This window comes from Lissotriton helveticus, chromosome 11 (assembly GCF_964261635.1).
Source record: "Lissotriton helveticus chromosome 11, aLisHel1.1, whole genome shotgun sequence".
Lineage (NCBI taxonomy): Eukaryota > Metazoa > Chordata > Amphibia > Caudata > Salamandridae > Lissotriton > Lissotriton helveticus.
In genome coordinates, this window is record NC_136072.1 from 591,074,485 (window position 1) to 591,099,622 (window position 25,138).

The 25,138-nt window shown below is 46.4% G+C and overlaps 1 protein-coding gene across 2 annotated transcripts in view; it reads left to right on the forward strand.

The window, feature by feature from the left end:
- PIWIL2 (piwi like RNA-mediated gene silencing 2) overlaps positions 1-25,138 on the forward strand; it is a 1,947,029-nt gene that overhangs the window by 1,140,827 nt on the left and 781,064 nt on the right. For both annotated transcript variants that reach the window (XM_078666379.1, XM_078666380.1), the window contains one exon: positions 13,510-13,698. In XM_078666379.1, coding sequence (XP_078522505.1) covers positions 13,510-13,698 — 189 coding nt within the window. The remainder of the gene's footprint in view (positions 1-13,509; positions 13,699-25,138) is intronic.

The following is a 25,138-nucleotide window of genomic DNA, read 5'->3' on the forward strand; positions in this document are numbered from 1 at the left end:
TGTCCAGGTCGGTCTCGTCACAGCGTCCGTCCCCTACCTTGGAAGCCAGGAGCCGCTGACTCCAACTGGGCCATCGCCTTTCGCCACAGCCCCAAGGGCGTTGCTCGCCCGCTGGTAGGTCCTGCAGCTGGTCGCCGAGTCCTTGTCCTCATTCGGCAGAGGGTGCGGGTTCCCCTCGCGACGTGCGCCCTCCCCCTTCGCCATCCTACCCGCCGTTTCCTGGCATCGGGACGACTAGGGCCCAAATGAAAGCCTATGCTAGGGCTCTGCAGGCTTCTTTGCCCCCCCCCCACTCCCCTCTCTGAGACGTCTGCGGATCCCTTGACTTGCGCAGGGCCTTCCACGGAGTTGCCGGCGGCTTCGACCCTGGCGCCGAGTTCGGCTTCAGGTTGTTGGGGTGTGGTGTCGTCGAGGTTGGGCCCTGGGGGGTTCCCCTCTTCGACCCATGGTGTCCCTGCCTTGCCGCAAATCCCTACGGGGTTCCCTGTGGCGTTGCAGTAGGTCGACGGAACACGGGGCTCGTCCCCGAGTCCCCCTTGGTCCTCTGGGCAGGCGGCTGCCTTGCCAGAGGCCGGGCTGACGCCTTTCCGGCGCCAAAGGCTTTTCTCCCCGGCTCTGGTGGTGTTGCGGGTGGAAGCCAGGGCATGGGGCGCCTTCTTTAGTCCCTCTTGGTCCTCTACACAGGCGGCTGCCTCGTGTTAGGTCGAGCTGGCGCCTTTTAGGCGCCGTTCCTTAGCCGACCCGGCTCCGACCCCGCCCCATTCTCCTAGGGAGCACATGGTGGTGAAGGCCGACTCGGCGCCCTCGATGGCCACTCTGGCGCCGATCGACGTAGCCCCGGCACCTGTGGCGGACTCCACGGCACCCTGCCGGCGTCGGGTCCTCGACTCGTCTCTAGAGGTTCCTTCCTCTCCGGAGGTTTGTCATCTCCTGGTATCTTCTTCTTCGGAGACGGTTCGCCGCATTGTTGCTTTTTCACTGGCGTCTTCCAGGGAGGGCTCATCTCCGTTCCAGCGGCCTTAACCCTCGGACCCTCTCTTCCACAGCTCACTGTTAGCTGCTCCGCCGGCTTCTACCCCTTGCCCGGAGGCCCCTCAGGCCCCCCACTCGTCTGCGGACCCTCCACTATTCAGGGGATGGCTGTTTCTTCCTCCAGCTGGACTAGGGGACGGACGGCTTAGTTTACAGCCTTCACCCACGGAGGAATTACTTCATCCCCCGCAACGCCGTACGGAGGCGAGTGAAGCCTTTGTTCGGGCCATTTCCATGGCCGCTGGCATTTTGCAAATGGGTGACCCCGTCACCCCATTCAATACGGATCTGTTGGAAGTTCTGGCCACTATTCCACTGTATCCCCTCCATTTGAGCGTCTCTCTGTATCCTCTCTGCAAGCAAATCCACTAGTAGAGCAAATAACAACAGGGAGAAAGGACATCCCTGGTGTGTACTCCCCTCTATACAGAATTGGGCTAATAGGGCACTGTTAGCTCTTACCTGCGCCCAGGGATCAGCATATAAAGTTTTGGCGAATTGAAGGAAAGGAGACCCAAAGTTCTTCTCTCAGGACCTGAAGAATGAATAGCCAGAGTCAAAGGCTTTCTTGATCTCTACCAAATATAGCGATAGCTCTGATGGATTTCGTCCATTCGGGCTAATATAGTTTGGAGCTGCTCTAAACAGTGTCTAGTTCTCCTGTTCGGCAATAGACCTACTTCAGCAAAGCTCTGAGATAGTCCTTAGGGGATGATTTGCTGCGCTATACTAAGTGATGCTAACATTACAGTGTATAAAAAATTGAAAGTCCCTGTTTTAGTTGTGGCAGACTAGGATCGCTGGGAGAGGGCTAAACAGTTGTACAACACTTTGAATGTATATTTTTTAACCATGTTGCCGTCACAGATGGTATTTTATATTTTGTTTGATAAAATCTTTTAGACTGTAACCCAGATGGGAGGCTTATAATAAATCTTGTATATTTTAATACTAATTCTTTAGCATTATTGTTTTTTACTCTCATGTATTTTATGAATTTGTTTAGACTCATCCCTGTAGTCTGCCTTGCTGTATCCCTTGGATAACCCACTAAGAGTCACTAAACCTCAACATTGAATACCCCTGTTTAGCCCTCTCCCAGCGATCCTAGTCTGCCACAACTAAAACAGGGACTTTCAATTTTTTATGACTGAATATCCCCCTCCCTGAGATAAATAATAGGGGATCCTCCACATTGTTTGAACATTACAGTGTAGTCAGAAGGATTTTAGTGAGGAATTTTTGACTAAACGTTAATCTGGGATTATAGGCGATACGAGTAGTCTTTATTAGGGGATTTGTTGGATTTAAGAATGATGATATTTGCTGCATGTAGATCAATTAGGGAGAGATCGCATGTTATAATCCTTTTTGCACATTTCCTTTAAATGTGGAATGAGTAGTGATGAATATTTTTTTATAGTACTAGTGGAAATCTGTTAGGCCCAGGGGTTTTCCTAGAGATCATGGCAGTAATGGTTTGCTGTATTTCGTCCCCTGAAATGGAGGAATCTAACTAATTTGAACCAGTCATTTGTTACGGCACAGGTTGTGAGATCCCGTTTACAGGGTTTTCCATTCCATCAGAGTGAGGGGCTCTGCCCAAATACAGTACTTAACAATATACAGCAAAGGCTTTAGGAATATCCATGGGTTTCATAACTGCTTGCGCTCCCTAATTTAGATGTCAAAGAACAATTCTGATGGCCTGTTCCATACTGGAGAGCCAATATAGCAGTGGGACTACTTTATCAATTATTACATAAACCTTACCCTGAAAGTTCAACATTTCCCCACAGGCAGAGTCTAGCATTTTTTGCTTTAGTGTGATTTTAACTAATTCATGTGAACATCCCCACTATCTGACGTCATACGAGCTCACAACATAAACCTCATCACGTGCCAACACACAACTCGTACTGTCCCTCTCCGACAAAACACCCAGCACCAGGAACACGTTCACCACATGTATGACAAAAGTAGTCACCTGGATGAAATCCTGTTGCTTCACATTAAACTTGGAGAAGACCGAGGTGGTAGTCTTTGGGGAAAAATGTCCTGCCATGGGACTCCACTAGGTGGCGCACAGACCTTGGGCCAACTCCCACACCCTGCTTGCAAGCAGGAAACCGTGAAACATCAGGTACAGCAAGCTAAAATTGACCACTCAGGTCCACGCAGTGATCTTTTCCTGCTTCAATACACCCCTGCTTCAACACACTAAGGATGCTTGAAGAAAGTCTTCCTATAGTTACCAGACAACACCAGGAAAATGATTACCCAAGCCCTTATCACCTACAGACTAGACTATGGACACACCCTAAATGCAGAGAATACCAACCAGCTTAAAATAATACTGCAAACCGTCCAAAACGCAAGAGCCAGACTAGTCTTCAACCTCTCACACTGGGATCACATCTCATCACACCGTAGGAAACTCCACTGGCTCCCGATACACAAGCGCCTACACTTTAAACTCCTCATCCTCACCTACAAACCTCTCCATGGCAATAGCCCTGCCCACTTGAACAGCCACATTCACTTTCCCAACCTTCGAGACACCTCTGCATTGCTTGTCTCTCATTATCATTCACTTCAAGCATACACATAAGGTGAGCAGGGGCCCGCAACTTCTCCTACCTCGCCCCTGAAGCCTTGAACGACCTTGCACAACAAATCAGAGCCTCCTCCTCTCTTCTTGACTTTGGCAAGAAGCTGAACACCTGGATTTTTGAGTAAGCCTCCAGGGCTGCCCTTCCAACACCTGCTACAGACTGCCTGGATTCCGTCACGGGTGAGCTATAAAAACACATATACATAACAAAGAGTAGAAGCTCCAGGGGTAGGTAACTGCTGCTTGAGAGCTGTAATGCGGCCTTCCAAGTCTGCTATCTCCCTAATTTTGTCTCTTGCCATATAGCCCATCACTTCACCCCTTCTGACTGATTTTAAAGCTTTCCATACCTTGTTTGGGGAAGGGAATTGATCTTCGATTTATATCAAAATAGCCAGTGATTTTTACCTTGGAGGTGGTCAGTGAAGGAGTCATCTGTAATCCACCAAACAGTTCAGCGCCATATATCTTTCTCCCCTCCCAGTGGGTGATGTAATGCTAACTCCAGAGTTAAGGGATCATATAAGCCCCTGGGTAGTATATGGGTATCTTCCACCTCGTGTATGACCACAGCCAAAACAAACAGGTAATCTTTTTGCAAGTAGGAGCCGTGAGGGTGTAGTAATAAGTGAAGTGTTCAGTTAAATGCTGTCTATGTCAAGTGTCAATGAGGCCTGGAGTGTTTGCCCACTTAGGGAAGCGATTGGATTTGTGGGAAGCTGTGGAAGTACTCATGTCAAGTTATGCATCCATCACCACATTGAAGTCTCCCCAATGACAGTAGTCTCCTCCGGTGAGTCTGGAAGTAATTTTTTCAGTAGTGAATGGAGTGCGCACACACTTATAAGCATCCATGGATGCCTGATCAACATTCCCTTCCTCATGGTGTGTCTGCCAACCGCCTCTGTAAGTATAGAAAGTCACTGCCAGTGGGAAAGAGTTCTGGTAAAGAATTGCCATACCCTGGATCCCTAAGTGAAGCCAGAGTGAGATACCCTATTGTAACCGTGTTCCCCCTCACTATATTGATTATGAATTATACCTAGATTTACAAAATGCCAGTGGGCTAGACACTTAACCTTGAAACAGAGCTCGATTCACCAAATCAGCCATCAACAGAAGAAAGCAGTTAATTTGCAGCTGGTATGGCAGGCAGCTGAGGTGATCTGCAGTTCGCCTCCATTGAGATACAACAAATGCTCCAACAAAAATGCTCAAACCAGGGCAGATGTCATCAAAGCCCTTACTGTCATTTGATGATGCCCTCACTGACACCACAATAGCTACATGGTCCAATACTTTTTCCTGCCTGCCTGTCAACTGGTCAATGGTTTGGTGACAAATCCCTGTGCTTAGTGATCCAGACTTCCTACCTTAGCATGCTTCACATGATAGCCTCATTGTGTACGCCTCTACTAGTAAGTTCAATTCCAATTCCTTCTCAACAGCTCCTACAGATATGGAATCTAAAAGGATTGACGCTTTTGGCAAAAGAACATTTTTATCCCCCAGCCTGGTCCTTAGATCCATTAATCCCCTTTCTTTACTGAACAGGTACACACGTGCTCTGTGGAACTTGGCCTACAAGATTTTGCAGATGGTTCCGAAGGACTTCAGAGCTTCTCTAGCTCAAACAATACATGAAGTACAGGATGTAGCATAGTATATAATGAGTGCAGGCCTGGATACTACCGCATGCATTGAAATTGAACAATGGTCATTGAATGAGTTTGATTTGCCGAGGTGGTGGGTGTTATTCTTGCTGCTAGATGCCCTTCCACAAAGACTATATACACTGGAAGCCTTTGTTGCCTGTAGTAATGGCATATTCCTTTATGGAATGTTGTGTAGGAACACTGTACATGTAATCGTAGAATGCATAGTGTAGAACCATGTATATGTAATCACTGTTCCTGTTGCTAAATGGAATGTTCTTATTCAATTGCATATTCAGTCAGCTCTTCTTGAGCTGCTTGTTTCCTTCGTTCCTGCTTTTCATAATTCAATTAAATTGGATAATCTACTCCCATCGACTTAATCTATTCTTTCAAGTTACTACAGTTTTTGGCGAAGAGGATCATCACATGGACTTTAAAAAAAAAAAAAACTTTGGAATCGTTTTTTTTTAATGGACTTTAATTATCGTGAGTACTAAATCCAATTCTTCTTCGTGTCTACCGTTTGATCTTCACTGGCAATAGTCATGGTAGCCTCGATTTCAACATTGTGTTATTTCTACTTCCTGCAAGTTATAGCTTGTTTTGCTATTTTACACGTGTTTGAAGATCAAGGATTTGACTGACTGTTTGCCAGAAGATTTTGAGCTGACTGCTTCGCAAAATCGCTACGCTGTGCGACATTGCTGAACCAAATTACTTATTTTTGTATCTTTTTCTTAAAAGTACATTGCGGTTTGTAAGCGATCGTTAACCGCTTACCTTTGAATCTTCCGTGTGTGCGTTCGGCTCGAGCGGCACTTCGCATCTGACCTGCATTCTACTCTACGCGTCTCGGGAGTCAGCAACGCAAGACAGCGCTCACCTCAACACGTCAGAGGAGACGTCACCGCGCAAAAGGTCACGCAAAGCGGCCATTTTGGAAAACAAAGGTTTCAGTTTCCATAGCAACCTGGCAAGTTGTTTTACCGAGTGAACACCAGCATTTTTGTTTGACTTTTGGTGCAGATTTATGAATCTTTAAACAGCAGCGATTTTGAAAGGTACTTTCTAGAATTTTTGGGAGAAGGATACTCGCAGCATCAAATTCTTGATGTGGTGTTTTCTTATATATATTTTTTTCCTGAAGTGGTAAACCTTATTTTTAAACTTTATTTTTTACTATATACTTTACCTCCTTTTTTTACCACTCTTATCAACAGATTGTAATCTCACTTGACATTACATAAAAACATGACGACGGAGAGCTCTTCTTCAAGACCAAACACCTCTGGGGATAGTAATGTGTTTAATCTTCAGATTAATTCACCTAAAGAATTTTTATCTGTTTCAGGGGAACCTTTAGTTTCATGGTTAGACTGGAAAGAGTACTTTCTGAATTATTTAGCGAATTTAGAAGATGTTAATGGTACATTTTCTCCAGAAAGGAAAAAGAGAATGCTGTTATATTCTTTAGGTCCAGAAGGTTTACGCATCTTTAATGATCTACATGCACAGGAAAGGGCTGATGGGGATTTGGATGTTTTTAAGGTGGCTTTGTTAAACCTTGATGATCATTTCTCTCCTTCAGTCTGTATTGGTGTTACTAGGCATTCTTTCTTTCACAGAAAACAAGAGAAACATGAGTCCGTAGAAGAGTATGTCTCTGCTTTAAAAAAACTGTCTGCCAAGTGCAAATTCGCACAATTACAGGAAGATCTGATCAGGTAGTCATGTATGCTAAAAATAAGAGTTTACAGGATAAGTTGTGGGTGGAGGGTGATAAATGTTTGAAGGACATTATTGCCATGGTAAAATAGGCGGAACTTTCGGAAAGGTGTGCAAAGGTCACTCTTTCTCAAGACAAAAAAGGTCCTGAAGAAGTTGTTGGGAAAATTACTGACAAGAAAGTGGGGTTTAAAAGTAACAACAATTCCAAATTTGAAAAGAAGAAACGAATTTTCCTGACAAGAAAAGTAATGAAGGGCAGGAAAAGTTTAGCACTGTGATTTGTTACAGATGTGGCAGTTATTCTCATTCTGCTACGTATGATAGATGCCCTGCTAAAGCTGCAAAATGCATTGAATGTGATTTGGTTGGCCATTTTTCTAGGGTTTGTAATTGTAAAAGCAAGAAACCTTCTAAAGGTAAAGTTGCGTATGTACAGGACTCCTCCTCCTCATCCTCAAGTGACACGGATTCGCAAGTGAATTTGGTTCAATTGAAGAAAGTTGTACTGAATATCATTGGCGATGTCTCTTCTAAACCTTTGTGTCACATTTCGTTGGGAGGAGTTATGATACAATTAGCCGCTGATTCTGGTTCACCTTTTACAATTGTCACAGCATGTTTGGAGGAGTAAATTTGTCAACTGCATTGGAAAATGGTTGGAACCAAATGACATTGCAGCTGAAGGTTATACTGGTAAAAGCATAGAAATGTTAGAATATAGAACTTTGATCTTCCGCTTTAAGGAAAGACAATGCACTGGTAAACTGTACATATCCGAGGAACGGCCATCAGTTTTGGGATGGAAGGACCAGAAGATGTTAGACATAATTCTTAATCCCAATAGCAAGGAGCAGGTACTGGTTTCCTGCGAAAGTGTAGACACTAAGAAGTGGGTCTTACAGGAGTTTCCGGAAGTATTTGAGAGTCGCATGGGTAAATTAAAAGGCTTCACACATCAAATTCGCTTGAAGGAGGGGGCATGTCCTAAAGTTCATAAGGCTAGGAACATCCCTTTCATTGTCAGGGATGAAGTCAAAGGGGAGTTAGACAAAATGCTTGCTAACAAGGTTATTGAGCCTATAGAAGCTGCTGAATGGGTTTCTTCATTGGTCGTAGCCCGTAAGCCCAATGGTAAGGCCCGTTTATGTGTGGATCTTAGGTATCTGAACAATAACATTTTGGTTGACCAATTTCCATTGCCCAGAAACGATGAAATGCTTGCCTTGACACGTGGTGCAAGATGGTTCTCAACGTTGGACCTTTCTGCGGCGTATCATCAGGTGGTGCTGGACAAAAATAGCAGGCAGTTTACTTCCTTTTGTACACCCTTCGTGTGTTATAGGTTTAGACGTATGCCTTTTAGATTGGCATCTTCTGCGGCCGTTTTTCAAAGGCTTATGTCTAATCTATTTGGCCATATCAAAGAGGTTGTTTTTTTTCAAGACGACATCTTGATAATGGGAAAGGACAAAGCCCAGCATGATGCTTTTTTAAGAGAGGTTTTGTCTATTCTTAAGAGCAATGGTTTGGTAGCTGAGGGTACCAAATGTAAGTTCTCAGAAAAGTCGGTCACATACTTAGGCCATGAAATTGGAGGCGATGGTATTAAACCTAAAAGTTCCTTAGTGGAAGCTATTCTCAATGCCCCTGCTCCCAAATCAAAGGATGATTTGCGTTCATTCTTGGGTTTGGCCGAGTTTTATGCGAAATTTGTTTGTAATTTTTCGCAGAAGACTTATGAGATGCGGTTACTAATGAAAAACAAGGTTCCTTTTCTTTGGAATGAGGGCTGTCAGAAATCTTTTGATTGCATCAAGAATGCAATTGCGAATGCACCTGCACTACAGGGTTTTGATCCTCGTGCAGAGAATATTGTCACAACTGATGCCTGTGGAACAGGTTTGGTGGTGTTTTATCTCAGAAAAAGGAGATGAAGTGGTCATTGCATTCGCATCCCGCTCGTCTCCTGCTGAGGCGGGAGACTTTAGCGTGTGTATGGGCCATGGAACATTTTAGGAAGTTCATTTGGGGAAAGAAGTTTTTACTGAGATCAGACCACAAACCTTTAACAAAATTGCTTACCACGGAGGGTTTATCCAAAGCATCTGCGAGGATTGCAAGAATGTCAATGAGAATTCAGGATTTTGTTTATGATGTGCAATATGTTCCTGGGGCTAAAAATGTCATTGCAGATTTCCTCAGCAGGCTTCCTTTGCCTCTCAAAGAGGTTGATCCTGATCCTTGGAATGATATGTGTGTAGCTGCTGTCTTTACTGATACCCCAGGTTTATCTAAGGATAAGTGGGATAAGGAGAACATGAAGGATGAACTTCTACAAACAGTGAAAGACAGGGTCATTCAAGGTTGGAGTAAGGATTGTAAATTGGATCCCAAATTGAGACCTTTTTGGGAGGTCCGTGACGAGTTAAGTGTTGATGGTGCATTTTTGTGTAGAGCTGGGAAAATTGTGCCTCCTTTTGGCATTAGAGACAGTATTGTAGTTTTGGGTCATGAGGGACATCAAGGTATTTCTCGCACCAAGAAGAATATTAAAATTTTGTACTGGTGGCCCAGAGTGGATTTGGATATTGAAAGACATGTTCGAGACTGTATCCTGTGTGAGAGTGCAGACAAGTCACAAAAGACTCTTAATCCGCCTATGTCTTCGTTAAGTTGTCCAAATTTATCTTGGGAGCATGTTGCGTTGGATATAATGGGTCCTGTGGTCTGGCAAGATGGCATTTTAAAGTACATCTTGGTTCTTGTGGATTTATTTTCAAGGTGGATTGAAGTGGAGGTAGTCACAAGTGTTAACACACAAGTGGTTATCGATTTTTTGGATAAGTGTTTTTTAAGGGAAGGTTTTCCTGTTTCATCTTTAACCGATAAAGGTGTGCAGTTTAAGTCTGAACTTATGAAGAAATGTTTCTGTTATACAGGGATTGAACAAAGGTTTACAGCCCTGTACCATCCTGGAGGGAATTCTGTGGTGAAAAGAATGAACAGAGTTTTGAAAGGTCTTCTGCAATTGGCAAAGAAGGGAAATAAGAATTGGGATGATGAGCTTAACAAATTGATTTGGTCGTATAGGGTCACTGTTCATGATACAGTTGGAGAGAGTCCTTTTGGATTGATGAGAGGTAGGTTTCCTCATTGTAGGTTAAATCCAGGTTGGAATGGCAAGAGTAGGAAGTACGAATGGGATCCTGATCATGTTAAACAAGCCATCATTAAATCTCAAGAGAAGAATAAATTGTACTTTGACACGAAACATGGTACCAGAGAGGTGAGTGTCAAAGTTGGACAATGTGTTAGAGTCAAGTCTAGTAGGAAGTCTGGAAAATTAGAGTCTAAGTTTTCCAACCCAAGGGTTATTACCAAGGTTATGAGGAACACGGTTGAATTAGATGATGGTACTATACATCATTTAAATTGTATTGCTTTGTCTGGTAAGTCTGGAGTTATAAAGAAGAATGCCTGTGCTAAGGAAAGAAACTACTGGTGGTTGGAAATTTTGCCGAATTTGGAGAAAGGGGATGAGTCTGGAGCTTCTGTAGAGAGTCAAAGACAAGATCTAATTCTTTTGGAGGGTCCGGTAGATCCTCACCCTGCACTTGGTGGTGTTTTGGTGGATTCTTCCTCTAGTGTTATGAGAGATGACAACCATGCTAGTAGTGATTTTCATCATGTTGGTTCTCAGGTTCTTTTACCAACAGAGGGGTCTACATTCGAGGAAGGTATGGTTGTTTCGGAGTGTGAGGTTGTTAACAAATCCACTAGGGGTGGAAGACTTGTTGTCACACCTAAGAAGTTTCAGAATTACGTCCGTTTCTGATGTTATTTTGTTTAAGTTTCCTTTTTGGTTCTTTGTATTATTTCTATTAAAAATGGTTAAGAAAAGGGGATGTGTAGTAGTAATGGCATATTCCTTTATGGAATATTGTGTAGGAACACTGTACATGTAATCGTAGAATGCATAGTGTAGAACCTTGTATATGTAATCACTGTTCCTGTTGCTATATGGAATGTTATTATTCAATTGCATATTCAGTCAGCTCTTCTTGAGCTGCTTGTTTCCTTCGTTCCTGCTTTTCATAATTCAATTAAATTGGATAATCTACTCCCATGGACTTAATCTATTCTTTCAAGTTACTACATTGCCTTTTGTGGTGCCCCCAAGACACCAACCACTTGCAAGGCAAACTCTCCAATGTACTTTTTTTGTTCTCTCCTTATCCCAGCAAGGCCTTGCAGTAGACACAGGAAAGGTTACTTGTCAGGCCTTCCTATGTTTACCAGAGCCAACATCCTTGTTTATGTCACAGGTTATGGTGCATATCATAAAATGTTTGACACATAATGTTTCCTCCCAAACCGTTTGTGATGCCCCTGTGAGAACTTAATCTGGTCTTGTCACTCTTTCTGTGTACATCCTTCAAGCAGATGCACAGCTGCTTCTTAATGCTGCAGATGCTAATCTTCCTTATTTCCATCATATACGCACGCCATTTGAGTAAGCGTCAAGTCCTCTCAGTCCAATCGCCCTACACTGTCTTTTTCACTGACAAATTAGTGTTGACGACCTTGATAGATTATCTCCCTGAGGTCATAATGTCCTGTCATGTTGGCCAGTCAATCACATTGCCTGCGTTCGTCATCCTACCTCATCTTTCGATTGAGGGCAAAACTGCTCCATCGCCTTGATCCTTGAGCTTTTACATGAAAGGACATTATGGTCTCAGGGAAGAAATCTACCTAGCCAATCAACTCTTCATCGGCTTCTGAGGTGCAAAGAAGGGCAGGACGGTGCAAAAGAAACCCCTGTCAATGTGGATATGCCTCTGTTTTAAAATCTGCTAAGCTCAAGCCAAGAAGCAGTTGCGTGATGGTCTGAGAACCCATTCCTGAACGTGAGGGCTGGGAGTATGTACTTGGTATCTGCAAGATTGCAATGCGGGTGTCGCTATATATGTTCATGAGGCAGTACTGATTGACAGTCCAGTCAGATGGGAAGGTCGCTTCGCTCACTCAAGTCATACAGGGCCTATTGGTCTCAGTTCACTCCCCAGGCCAGCCATTTTTGTTAGTTACTGTTAAGGTAGAGGTGAGGAATCTGCAGTTTGAAATACTCATCAGAAGAGCAAGTTACTTACCTATGGTAATGCTCTTTGTTGTGGATACTATAACCGCATATTACTCACTACCCTCCCTTCTCCCCATTCTGCAAGTTGCCTCTTTTTAACATCTAAAAAATTCCCACGTTTGAGATCGGCAAATTGTCACCAAAAGCTGTTCTATACTCCACATCTGAAGGTGCAGAAAGGAAAAGAGACAAGAAACTGACACCGATGTGCATGGGTGGCAGTTATATGCAGCTACTCTCGGTAAGTTCTAGAGCGGTGCAAAACCCCAGTAAAGCCACACACCACCATCTGTCTGTGCCAGAGCACTACAGTTGAGATTTTCCATATCCAGTGTAACGTCTGGGGATATTCTAAAGGCAAAAAAGCAATAGTTAGATAGAATGCCCACCAGGAAGGAACATTACTAAAGGGAAGTATCCTGGTCTGTTTTTAGTACATGCAACAAAATAAATGATCATGTGGTGATATTGGTAAGCATGAGTGTTGTACTGCTGAACATCATGCCAGTTTCCCGTGTGTATATGATACTGATGTGTGTGCTTGTTAGTGTATTGTCCACGTGTGCCTGTCGTCGTCTATTGGTGTCTCCTCTATAGCAAAAGCAACGCTGATAAAAGGTGGCTAGAACTCTGCCAAAGTTAATACAGAATGTAACTTATACTTATTACAATGCTTAATGTGCTATATCAGTGACCATTAAATAATTAAGATACTATAGGTAGAGCTGACATTTTTGCCTGTTTAGAGGTAACTGGAGTAGCCTTCTAAAGCCTTAGTAAGTGTGCTAAAATTTGCTAATGTTAAGTGTTTAGGCCAGAGGACCTTTAATTGTTGCTCTTTTTGTAGGTTGTCGATCAACATGTAATGAGTTATGGTGATGCCGATTCATTAAAACATCGTGCAGTTTCCTAGACTTAATGGGACTACGTGTGTCTTGAGAAATATTGCTTGATATAGATTGAATTTAATTATATCTTCAGAAGTTTTTTCAGGAGTGCCAGGGTGAAGTGATAATGATCGATGAAAGTAATAAATTCCAGTGCTAATTGGTACTTCTGAGACTATTTTTAGTGCTGGAAGCACCTAATGTCTTCTAGATTATAAGTGTTGCAGTTCCAATATATAATCAGCTTTTCTAAGTGTAATGTGATTATTCTTAATGCTCACCGCTCACTCAAGCAGTAGACTGAAGTTTAATACTAGGTTATAAGTTATTATATCAGCAAAAGCATCTTTGCCTCTCTTTTTTATTAAGTTATCGACTATTGCCAGAGCATCCGTCCCCTAAGAATATCTTCAAAAGTGATTATCTTGATCTTTCTTTATACTTTAGATTCCTATGAGTTTCTGGGCTTTGTTTTATCCGAAGCGTGCTGCCACCCAAGCCAAGGAACTAGTGAGCATGATAGAGAAGATTTGCAGTCCCATTGGAATGCGAGTGAACCAACCATCATGGGTGGAGTTGAAAGATGACCGTATTGAAACTTATGTGAAGAACATCAAATCCATATTAGGCTCTGAGGTAATGTGGTGTCTAGTACATCTAATGGTAAATTATCTGATCTGCTCATGGTTCAGAGCCAATGTGTTCCTTACATGTTTCTAATGTAAGATCTTGCTTATTCATACTGATCTCTGACATGGGCACCCTGCCTTAAAACCTTGTGCTTGAGGACCAGATTAATATTGCTTATCTAACATACTGCTTCTTTTAAATAAGTTTACTGAATTACCTTGCTGTTTGCTGGCCTTGGATGTAATTTATGCCATGACTTGACTGCACATTTTTAATGGCCAATCTAATTCACGAAGATACCTAGTTAATAGAGTAAAGCGGTACAAAAGGGGGTGGTGATGGACGGAGCATCTGAACCAATCAAACACTCACACCCAGTCAACAGATCTGGATTTAATCCATCACCGTTCTTTAGCCCACTCTGCCACCCCAGTTCAGACATGGCCATATGCAAATCAGTCTGACCCTGTGCCTCATGGGAACAGTCCAGCCCGAACTGCTAAGCCATGCCTTCCCTGGACCAGATTCAAGCTTCCTAGGACCGGTTTCTGGCATTACAGCCGCCTTCAGCCAGGCTTGCTTGAATCCAGTGGCAAAGTGAGCAAGGGACTCACGTCTGAGCATACCCTGCCAACTTATGGCAAACAAAGCGGTACAAAAGGGGGTGGTGATGGACGGAGCATCTGAACGAATCAAACACTCACACCCAGCGAACAGATCTGGGTTTAATCCATCACCGTTCTTTAGCCCACTCTGCCACCCCGGTTCAGACATGGCCATATACAAATCAGTCTGACCCTGTGCCTCATGGGAACAGTCCAGCACGAACTGCCAAGCCATGCCTTCCCTGGACCAGATTCAAGCTTCCTAGGACCGGTTTCTGGCATTACAGCCGTCTTCAGCCAGGCTTGCTTGAATCCAGTGGCAAAGTGAGCAAGGGACTCGCGTCTGAGCATACCCTGCCAACTTATGGCGAACAAAGCGGTACAAAAGGGGGTGGTGATGGACGGAGCATCTGAACCAATCAAACACTCGCACCCAGTCAACAGATCTGGGTTTAATCCATCACCGTTCTTTAGCCCACTCTGCCACCCCAGTTCAGACATGGCCATATGCAAAGCAGTTCGGGCTGTACTGTTCCCATGAGGCACATAGTCAGACTGATTTGCATATGGCCATGTCTGAACTGGGGTGGCAGAGTGGGCTAAAGAACGGTGATGGATTAAACCGCCGTCGGTTCCGCGCTCGACGCCGGTCCCGAATCCGATGGAGTCGGTTGTGGATCCATCGACTCCAGTCCTGAGGATCCGTTCAAGGAGGGAGTCCCAAAGAGTTGTGGAAGAGGCACGCTATCGGCAGGAGATGGAGGAAGGTGAACTTCCTGATTCTGAGGACTTTTTTGCAGAATTAAGAGATGCAAGTGGTCTTGATGTTTCCCCTGAGTGGAATTTTTCTCCTGGTTCAGATGCTCCTTCGAAGGAGGTAGCCCCGTATCATACAGTTGTGAGAAAAGCTGCTGAATTGTTGGATATTAATCTTCCTTCCCCCGAATTTAAGTCTAATTTATTGACTGAAGTGTTGCATTCTCCGTCCTCTGTGTCTGAGCCTCTGTTACCGTTTAATGAGGCAATTCTGGAGCCGGTGTTAGAGGTTCGGAAGAAGCATTTGTCTGCATCTGCGGTCTCCATAACTGTGGCACAGAGATATAGGGTGGCACCGGAGGATCCAGAATTTTTGTCAGCTCACCCTTTGCCTGAGAGCCTTGTTGTTCAGGCGGCTTGCTCAAAGAGGTCTTCAGGAGCATTCCCTCAGGTTCCAGCTGACAGGTAGTCAAAACGGATTGACCAGTCTGCTAAGAAGGTGTTTTCATCTGCGAGCATGGCACTGAAATCAACAAATGCAACTTGCTTGATGGGAAGGTATATCCATGCCTTGATGGATTCCTCTAAACAGTTGCTGCCTAAACTGTCTGATGAAGACAAGAAGAACTTTCTAGAGGTTTTGGATGATACCCAGGCTGCTGCGCGCCTGGTCATTCAAAGTGGCCTAGATACGGCTGATTCGGTGGCTAGAATTATGGGTTCTGCAGTGGCTACGAGAAGGGGAGCTTGGTTGAAGTCTACAGACTTTTCTCAGGATGTGCAGGCTACTTTGTTGGACTTACCATTTGATGGTACAGGTCTGTTTGGTCAGAAGGCTGATGCCGCACTTGAAAGATTCAAAGATAGTAAGGCCACGGAAAGATCACTTGGCTTGCAGACTCAATCCAGAGGTTCCTTTCGTAGATACAGAGGATTTGGGAAGTCATCCTTTCGCTCGCAAGGGCATCCTCGTCCGCAGCAGCAACAAAATACGCTGTATAAATCATATAGGGGAAGAAACCGAGGTCGTCCACGCGGTCGTCAATCCTCCTCCTCCTCTACCTCTCCTCCTATCGCCGCAGCAAAGCAGCCCTAGATTCCCCATTCCCAGTCATGTTGGTCCTGTGGGGGTCAGCTTGCCCATTTTCTGCCGGATTGGGAATCGCTCACTACAGACCAATGGGTTCTTAATCTTGTGGCAAATGGGTATGCTCTTCCATTTCGGGAATTCCCTCCAAATTACCCTCCTTGTCAAGGGGCTTGCTCAGAAGAACATCTCCGTCTCCTACAGGAGGAAGTTCTGACCTTGTTAAAGAAAGGCGCGATAGAGGTGGTTCCAGAGCAGGAAAGGAGTCAGGGATGCTACTCCCGGTATTTCCTGATTCCCAAGAAGGATGGCAGGCATCGCCCAATCCTGGATCTCAGGATCTTGAATCTTTATCTGAAACAAGAGAAGTTCAAGATGCTTACCCTTGCGCAGGTTCTTCAGGCGCTGCTGGAAGAAGACTGGATGGTGTCGCTCGACTTGCAGGACGCGTATTTTCATATCCCGATCCTGGAGTAGCACAGGAAGTATCTCAGTTTCACGGTGGGGTCGCAACATTATCAGTTTGCGGTCCTTCCGTTTGGAATTGGCACCTCAAGTTTTTACCAAGGGGATGGCAGTGGTGGTAGCCCATCTCAGGAGGGCGGGGATTCCTGTATTCCCCTATCTGGACGACTGGCTGAGCAAAGCAGAGTCTCGAGAGAAGGTGCTCCATCATCTGCAAGAGACAACTCAGTTGTTGTACAGGTTGGGTTTTTCGATAAATTTACCCAAGTCTCACCTGCTGCCCTCACAGCGCAACCTGTTTATAGTGGCAGTACTGTACACTACTGTTTGTCGGGCATTCCCTCCTCCTCAAAGGATTCTCGACATTCAGGAAATGATTCCTTTGTTTTACAATGGAGCCGTCGTTCCAGTCCTGAAGGTCCTTCGCCTGCTCGGTCTGTTTGCTTCCTGCATTCTGCTGGTCAACCATGCACGCTGGCACATGAGGGCGCTCCAGTGGTGCCTCCGCAGGCAGTGGTATCAGCACAACGGAGATCTCAGAGAGTCTGTGAGGATCTCCAGAGAAACTGCAGCGGATCTGTCTTGGTGGAGCGTGGAGGGCGATCTGTCGCAAGGAAAGCCCTTTCATCTGCCTCCATCGGTTGCCACATTGATAACGGATGCCTCCACTCTAGGGTGGGGTGCTCATCTGGGGGATCTGGAGATCAAGGGTCTTTGGTCTCCAGGGGAAAGGTTGCTTCACATCAACCTTCTGGAATTCAGGGCGATATGTTTGGCACTCAAGGCCTTCCTCCCTTCCCTTCGCGGTCAATCGGTTCAGGTCCTGACGGACAACACGACCGCGAGGTGGTATGTCACAAGCAGGGAGGAGTGGGGTCGCATCTTCTCTGCAGAGAAGCTCTGCGTCTCTGGTCCTGGGTTCAGGACCACCAGATTTGTCTGATGGCAAATCATCTGGCCGGAGTTCTGAACGTTTGTGCAGACAGTCTCATTTGGCAGTTCTCAGCCGACCACGAGTGGAGGCTTCATCCAGAGGTGGTTCGTCAGGTCTTTCGGACGTGGTGAACCCCTCGGATGGATCTGTTTGCCACTCACGAGAATGCTCACTGCCTGTCATTCTGCAGTCTCCAGTATCCGTTGCAGGGAGCTTTGGGGGAAGCGTTTCAGTTGAGTTGGGGCTCACAACTCCTTTACGCGTTTCCTCCCCTACCCTTGATCCCTTGGGTTCTGAGGAAGGTTCTCCAAGACCGGGCCCAAGTTATATTGGTCGCCCCGGATTGGGCAAGAAGGGTGTGGTACACAGATTTTCTCCACCTATCCTTGTGCCCGCCGCTCCGTCTCCCTCTCATGGCAGATCTCCTCTCTCAGATGGAGGGGCAGGTTCTACACCCCCACCGCCAGACCTTACACCTTCATGCCTGGAGATTGAACGGGGCAACCTGAATTCTTTTTCTCTCCCGCCTGATTAGGTGGTTGTAATTCTTTCGGCCAGGCGTCTTTCCACCAAGTCAATCTATTCCTATAGGTGGTCCAAATTTGTTTCCTAGTGTGGAGAGAAATCTATTGACCCCTTGAGAGCTCGTTTGTCCGACATACTTCAGTTTGCTCTTTCTTTGGCCCAGCAGGGTTTTGCTGTGGCGACTGTAAAAGGTTATTTATCAGCCTTGTCGGTGTGAGAAGTTGGCCTGGTATATGATGTTCACTATTTTAGTGAGCACCTTGCACCAGTCCAAACAACTCTTATGGTGATGGTTGTAAAGTCAACCTTATAGACCAGCTATCCTAGTGGTAGCATGGACAAAAGCAGTCTTAGGCTAAAGAGAGCATGTGAAGCCAGCTGTTTTACCATATGCAAACCTTTTAATATCAAATGAAAGGACACCACACAGGTTATATATTCAAAATATATATGTATTTATTTCTAAATAAATCCCCTTAACTCTTTCTGAGCACAGGAGCACAAGCGTATAACAAATAACTTAATATAACATACAAAAGTTGCACAAATATGGATAGGCCCTGGTGGCCCTTAAAACCATATACTAAAATAGTGGTATAAGAACCACGTCACGAACAATGGTAAGGCCTAGGGCCTTGGGAATCGCTGGGGCTACACTGGATTAACAGCAGTCAGGGAACAGAAGGCCCACAGGATGCGGGTGCAGTGTCTAAATGCACATGCGTGCACCTATAGAAGTCAATGGGTGCGTAAAGTTAGAAAGTTGCAGATTTGGAAGTCTTCCGACTGGACTAGAACTTAACCACTTAAAACTAGGACACTAGGGGTGTAAACCTCTACAGGAGCACCGCAGTACTCGCGTTACCTCACCCACAGGAAGCGGGTGCATAGGTGTCAAAGTGCGTCGGGTTTCTTCGTGGAGTTCTATGGGGCCTTGGAGAAAAGATGCTGCAGGCGACCAGGAGAGAAGAGTCCGGTTGGATCCAAGGGTGGATCAAAGATGTAGAGTACCTGAAAGCAGAGGGGACAGAGTCTGGGTCACTAGCCAGTGACCAGGAAGGAACCTGGAAGGAACCAGGAGATGTCGGGTTGCGATCAGGTGATGTCGTGAAGCTTGTCTCCGCTGCCACGTGGGCCAGGAGGTGTCGACGACGACCAGGTGATGGACACGGACTGTCCCACGAAAGCTCTCGCTGCCGGCGGTGTCGGTTCTCGATTCGGAGTCAACAGGCCTTGGCAAATGCAACCCACGCAGGAGTGGAAGATGGCTTCTGGATCAGACCAGCAAGGTCTGATGGGCTGCTCCTTTTCAGGGGAGCAAGGGCCAGTCTGGAGCAACCAGACTAGCATTGAAAATTCAAAGGTTCGTCGTCACAGAGGCCACTAGCCAACAGGCAAGCGACCGGACAGACGCGTCGAGCAGGAAAATGCAAAAGGGCCCCACGCAGCACTCGGTGAGTGTGGAGAGGTGATCTTCGGTGCACAGGATGCTCGGGGCTGGGGCTTCTCAATCCCCAATGCACAGCTTCGAGGGTGCCTCAGGAGCTGCACAGAAAGCACTTCGCTGGCTTTCCAAGAAGGCCGGTCCCACGTCTCTCGTCGCCTCCACGGGTCTCAGCTTTGCTGTGGCTGTGGATCGGGCTGTTGGATGTCTGGAAGTCCGGTTCTTGTCAGGCTCTGTCTTTCGAACTCCGGCGGGAGCAACAACAAAGCAAACCGTTGAGTGCTGGATGGTGCCTGGTTGCACAGGGTGGTCACTCCTTGACCACAAGGGAGATTCTTCAGTCTTCTACGTCGAGTAGGATGTCGAAGGGTCCAGAGTTTCGTATCAAAGTTTCAGTCAGGATTATCTAAAGTCTTAAGGACACAGTTCCTACCTTTATTCCAAATCAAGGTGCTGGATTACCTGCTAGGTCCCTCCTATGGGTGGGACCCAGAAAGGGGGTGGTTACACTCCTTTCCCTCTGTCCAGTTTCGCGCCAGAGCTGGGGCTGGGGCTGCACCGGTTTGAACTGGCCTATGCACTGGACACCTTGTGTGCCCCAGGCAGTGTCTAGTTTCATTCAGCCCTCCCTGCCCCACTCCACTATGTAAATGTATAGGCATTTATATAGCGCACTACTTACCCGTAGGGTCCCAAGGCGCTTCGACCGCTGCGAAACCCTTCCTGGCTTCCCTGAGAGATGGTCCCTTAATGGGTATCTCCAGGGTGAGACCAGGCATCCCCGGCGGTCTGGTGGGGCCGTTAGTGAAGATGAGGCAAGCTAATGCCCAGAGTTGCCGAGTGTGAACGCTGATCAGAGTGGGCACCGAGGCGAGAGAATTATCGAGTCCACTGACCCTGGTCCAGAAACCTGCCGCGCCGGGAATCGAACCCTGGTCCCGGGCCGTCCTCTGCTCTCGGGTCTGCCGCCTCTAACCAGTGAGCCACACTACTTCACTATCTCCTGTCTGGGGTGGTGCTAGCACCTCCCTGTGACAGGAAACCTATTGTCCAGGCGTCCCCTGCCGGAGTTTCGTCCAGCAGCAGGAGACCAGATTTGTGTCTGTGGCAGCAGCATCCATTTTGTGATGCTGAGGCTCTGGTTAACTTTAACCGGGATTAATGTTAGTAACATGTCTTCCCCCTCTAGAAGGGTGGAATGCTACCCCCGTCGCCAGAATTGGCGAGGGGGTAGTATTCCAAAGTGTATGACACCTTACACAACATGTTTTGATAAAGCCAAACCAAAGATAGCATCTAACCGCGAGGATTATAATGCACTTAAGAGTATATGGTATGGCAATATCCCAGAACAGCTATAAGGACATGGTTCCGAAAGCTGCAGACAGGCTCAGCTCATGCTAGAGCACTATCTCACATACAACCAAGCACTCTGCCTTCAGGATTGTTAAGGCCTGCCATAGGAGTGACTTTTAGGTGTATATGTGTCCAGATATAAGGTTAGACATAGGTATACTATATCTAAGCAAGGGGTAATTACACGACCTTGCCCCAGCAGAGTGATCAGCCAGTTGTGTCAGTTTGGATGGCCAGCCAGGGGTGGCAAAAGATATGCTGCAGCTCCTGGTAGGCCTTGGATGCACCTATGCCCTGGGTACCTATAGTACACTGTACAGGGACTCATAAGGTGACCCAATCCCAATTGGTGATGTACCTAAAGTACATGGTTGTGAATTAAGAGAGAGAACAGCAGGGCTGTGGGTGTGATTAGCAGGCCCACAGCCACATTAAGTGGAAAACTAGTGAAGCAAAAAGCAAAACAAATGGGATGACCATAGGATAGCAGAACCTACTCTGCTACATAACCCACCCCCCCCAACGCAGGGACATTAGACTAACCTTGACCAGTTGAGTCTTCATGTTCAAAATGGAAATACCTGGAGAGACCATCTGCATTGCCATGGTCAGTCCTTGGTCTGTGCTCCACTGTAAAGTCCATCCCCTGTAGGGAAATGGACCACCTGAGCAGTTTGGGATTCTCACCCTTCATATGATTTAGCCACAAGAGGGGCTTATGGTTGGTCTGAATTTTGAAGTGAGTGCCAAACAAGTATGGTCTCAACTTCTTCAGGGCCCAAACCACAGCAAAGGCCTCCCTCTCAATAGCTGACCAACGTTTCTCGCTAGGGGTCAGCCTTCTGCTAATAAAAGCAATGGGCTGATCTTGACCATCTACATTAAGTTGTGAAAGCACAGCTCCCACCCCCAACCCAGAAGCATCTGTTTGGACAATGAACTCTTTGGAGTAGTCAGGACTCTTTGGGATAGGTGCAGAGCACATGGCCTTGTTCAGGTCATCAAATGCATTTTGACAGCTAACTGTCCACTGAACCTTTTTTTGGCATCTTCTTAGATGTCAGATCATTGAGTGGTGTCACAATGGACCCATAATTCTTGACAAATTTTCTGTAGTACCCAGACAGGCCCAAGAAAGCTCTGACTGTGTCTGGGTTGTTGGATGAGCCCAGTTGTGTATGGTCTGGATCTTACTCTCCAGTGGTTTAACCTGACCCCCACCTACAAGGTGGCCCACGTACACAACCTTACTCTGCCCTATCTGGCACTTTGTGGTCTTGATAGTTAGGCCTGCCTTTTGCAGGTCCTCTAAAACCTTCTTCAGGTGGATCAGGTGATCCTCCCAGGTGGAGCTGAAGACCGCAATATCATCCAGATAAGCTGCACAAAAGTCATCCAACCCAGTAAGGACTTGGTTCACCAACCTTTGGAAAGTGGCAGGTGCAATCTTCAAAGCAAAGGGCATCACTACAAATTGATAATGACCTCCTGGGGTTGAGAAAGCATTTTTGGCCTTGGACTCCTCAGCTAACCGGATTTGCCAATAGCCAGCTGTCAAATCAAATGTGCTCAGAAATTTGGCAGAAGCCAATCTATCAATGAGCTCATCTGCTCTTGGAATTGGGTGAGCATCTGTCCTCGTGACAGCATTGAGACCTCTATAGTACACACAGAACCTCATCTCTCTCTTACCATCTTGGGTGTGAGGTTTTGGTACAAGGACTACTGGGCTGGCCCAGGGGCTCTCTGATGGCTCAATTACTCCCAACGCAAGCATTTTCTGCACCTCAGTCTTTATACAATCCCTGACATGGTCACGTTGCCTGTAGATCTTACTCTTCACAGGCAGACTGTCACCAGTGTTTACCTCATGGGTGCACCAGTTAGTCTGACTAGGTGTTAGGGAAAAGATATGTCTGAAAGCCTGCAGAACTTGTCTGCAGTCCTGTTGCTGCTGGTCAGTGAGGCTGCCAGCTAAGGCCACTCCATCAACTGAACCATCATCAGGGTTCTCAGTCAACAGGTCTGGGAGAGGGTCACTCTCTTCCTCCTGTCCCTCATCTGTGGGCAAGCCCATGTCTGCCCTGTCAACATATGCTTTAAGTCTGTTGACATGGAGCACCCTGTGGGGGCTACTAGGGGTGCCAAGGTCCACCAAGTAGGTGACCTCCCCCTTTTTCTCAACAATGGTGTGGGGTCCAGACCATATGTCCTGGAGTGCTGCTGGGGCCACTGGCTCCAACACCCACACCTTCTGTCCTGGCTGGTACTCAGTCAGCACAGCCTTGTGGTCATGCCAAGCTTTCTGGAGTTCTTGGCTAGCCTCAAGGTTTTTGGAAGCCTTCTTCATGTATTCAGCCATCCTGGAGCGGAGACCAAGTACATAGTCCACTATGTCAAGTTTAGGCTTTTTGAGAGGTAACTCCTGTCCTTCCCTCACAAGACATAGGGGTCCTCTTACAGGATGCCCAAACAAAAGCTCAAAAGGGCTGTAGCCAACCCCCTTTTGTGGGACCTCTCTGTAAGCAAACAGAAGGCAGGGTAAAAGGATGTCCCATCTTCGCCTGAGCTTTTCAGGTAACCCTTTTATCATCCCTTTGAGGGTCTTGTTGAATCTTTCAACAAGCCCATTGCACTGTGGATGGTAGGGTGTAGTGAATTTGTAATTAACACCACACTCCTTCCACATACCAGTCAAATATCCTGACATGAAGTTTGCACCTCTGTCAGAGACAACCTCCTTTGGAAAGCCCACTTTGGAGAAAACTCCAAGTAGGGCCCTTGCCACAACAGGAGCTGTTGTGGTCCTCAGGGGAATAGCCTCTGGATACCGGGAAACATCCTTTACAACAAAACTTTTACAACGCACTACCATTACGACGCAACTTTTACAACGCAAACTATTACAACGCATAGCGCTTGGGGGCGCTCTAGGATAGGGAATAGGTTAATTCACTATCCAATAACCTTCCCGAGTGTCCACGGGGACTGGAGTTGAAATAGTAAATTAAACTATTCACTATCCAGCGCCCAAAAGCATTATGCGTTGTAATGGTATGCGTTGTAAAACTTGCGATGTAAAGGTAGGCGCTGTAAAAGTATGCGTTGTAACGTCATACATCCCTGGATACCTGGTGGCATGATCCACTACCACCAGTATAAATATGTGCCCAGATGCTGTTTGGGGGTCCATTGGTCCAACAATGTCTATCCCCACTCTTTCAAAGGGTACCCCCACCACAGGTAGTGGTATGAGGGGGGCCTTTGTTGTGCCACCTGATTTGCCACTGGCTTGGCAGGTAACACAGGAGCGACAAAACTCCTTGGTATCTTCTGACATATGGGGTTAGTGAAAGTGAGGGACATGCCTGTCCCAAGTCTTGTTCTGGCCTAGATGTCCTTCTAGGGGAATATCATGGGCCAAGGTAAGAAGGAAGCCCCTAAATTTCAGAGGTATAACAAACCTCCTGGAAGCACCAGGCTTGGGGTCTCTCGCCTCTGAATAAAGGAGCCCATCATCCCAATATACTTTATGGGTACCTTGAGCATTCCCAGCAGCCTCAGCAGCAGCCTGCTGTCTGAGGGGTTCAAGGGAAGAGCATTCTAATTGAGCCTGCCTCAGATCTGCCCTGGAGGGTCCCCCTGTCCCAAGAAACTCAACCTGATCAGGCTCAAGTTCTTCTGGGACAGTTCCCGCTTGGATCTCAGAATCATCCTCCTGTGAGGGCTGATCCTCAACCTGAAGCAGGGGGGAAGGCACTGCCTTAACCCTCTTGCTCTTTCTCTTGGGTTGTGTCTGGTCTATAGTTTCAAGATCCAGCACTGGTTCAGGGTAAGCACTTTTGGCCTGTGACCTGGTCACAGCAAGAACATGTGCTGAAATACCTAGCATCTCTGCATGAGTCCTATACTCCACTTCTGAGAAATTAACAACTGCCACACTATGGGTAGTAGTGACATTGCTAGCATTGGTCACTAGGTAATTATCACCCAGTACAATCTGTCCAGGGTCCACAAAGTTAGGTGTCACCATAGTGACACTGGCACATGTGTCCCTGTAGGCATGAGCCACTTTGTCATTGATTAAAGGTGTCTGTCTGTACTTGCCCAAAGTATTGGGACTCACAGTATGGGACATAGCCATGTCCACATCACTGATCAGAAAAGCCTGAGTTGGTACCCTGACTAGGCCAGGATCCACCTCAGTACCCATGGTTAACCCCACTATAGCCTTGGGTTGGGAACTACCACTACTGACTGTACTAGGGGGTGCA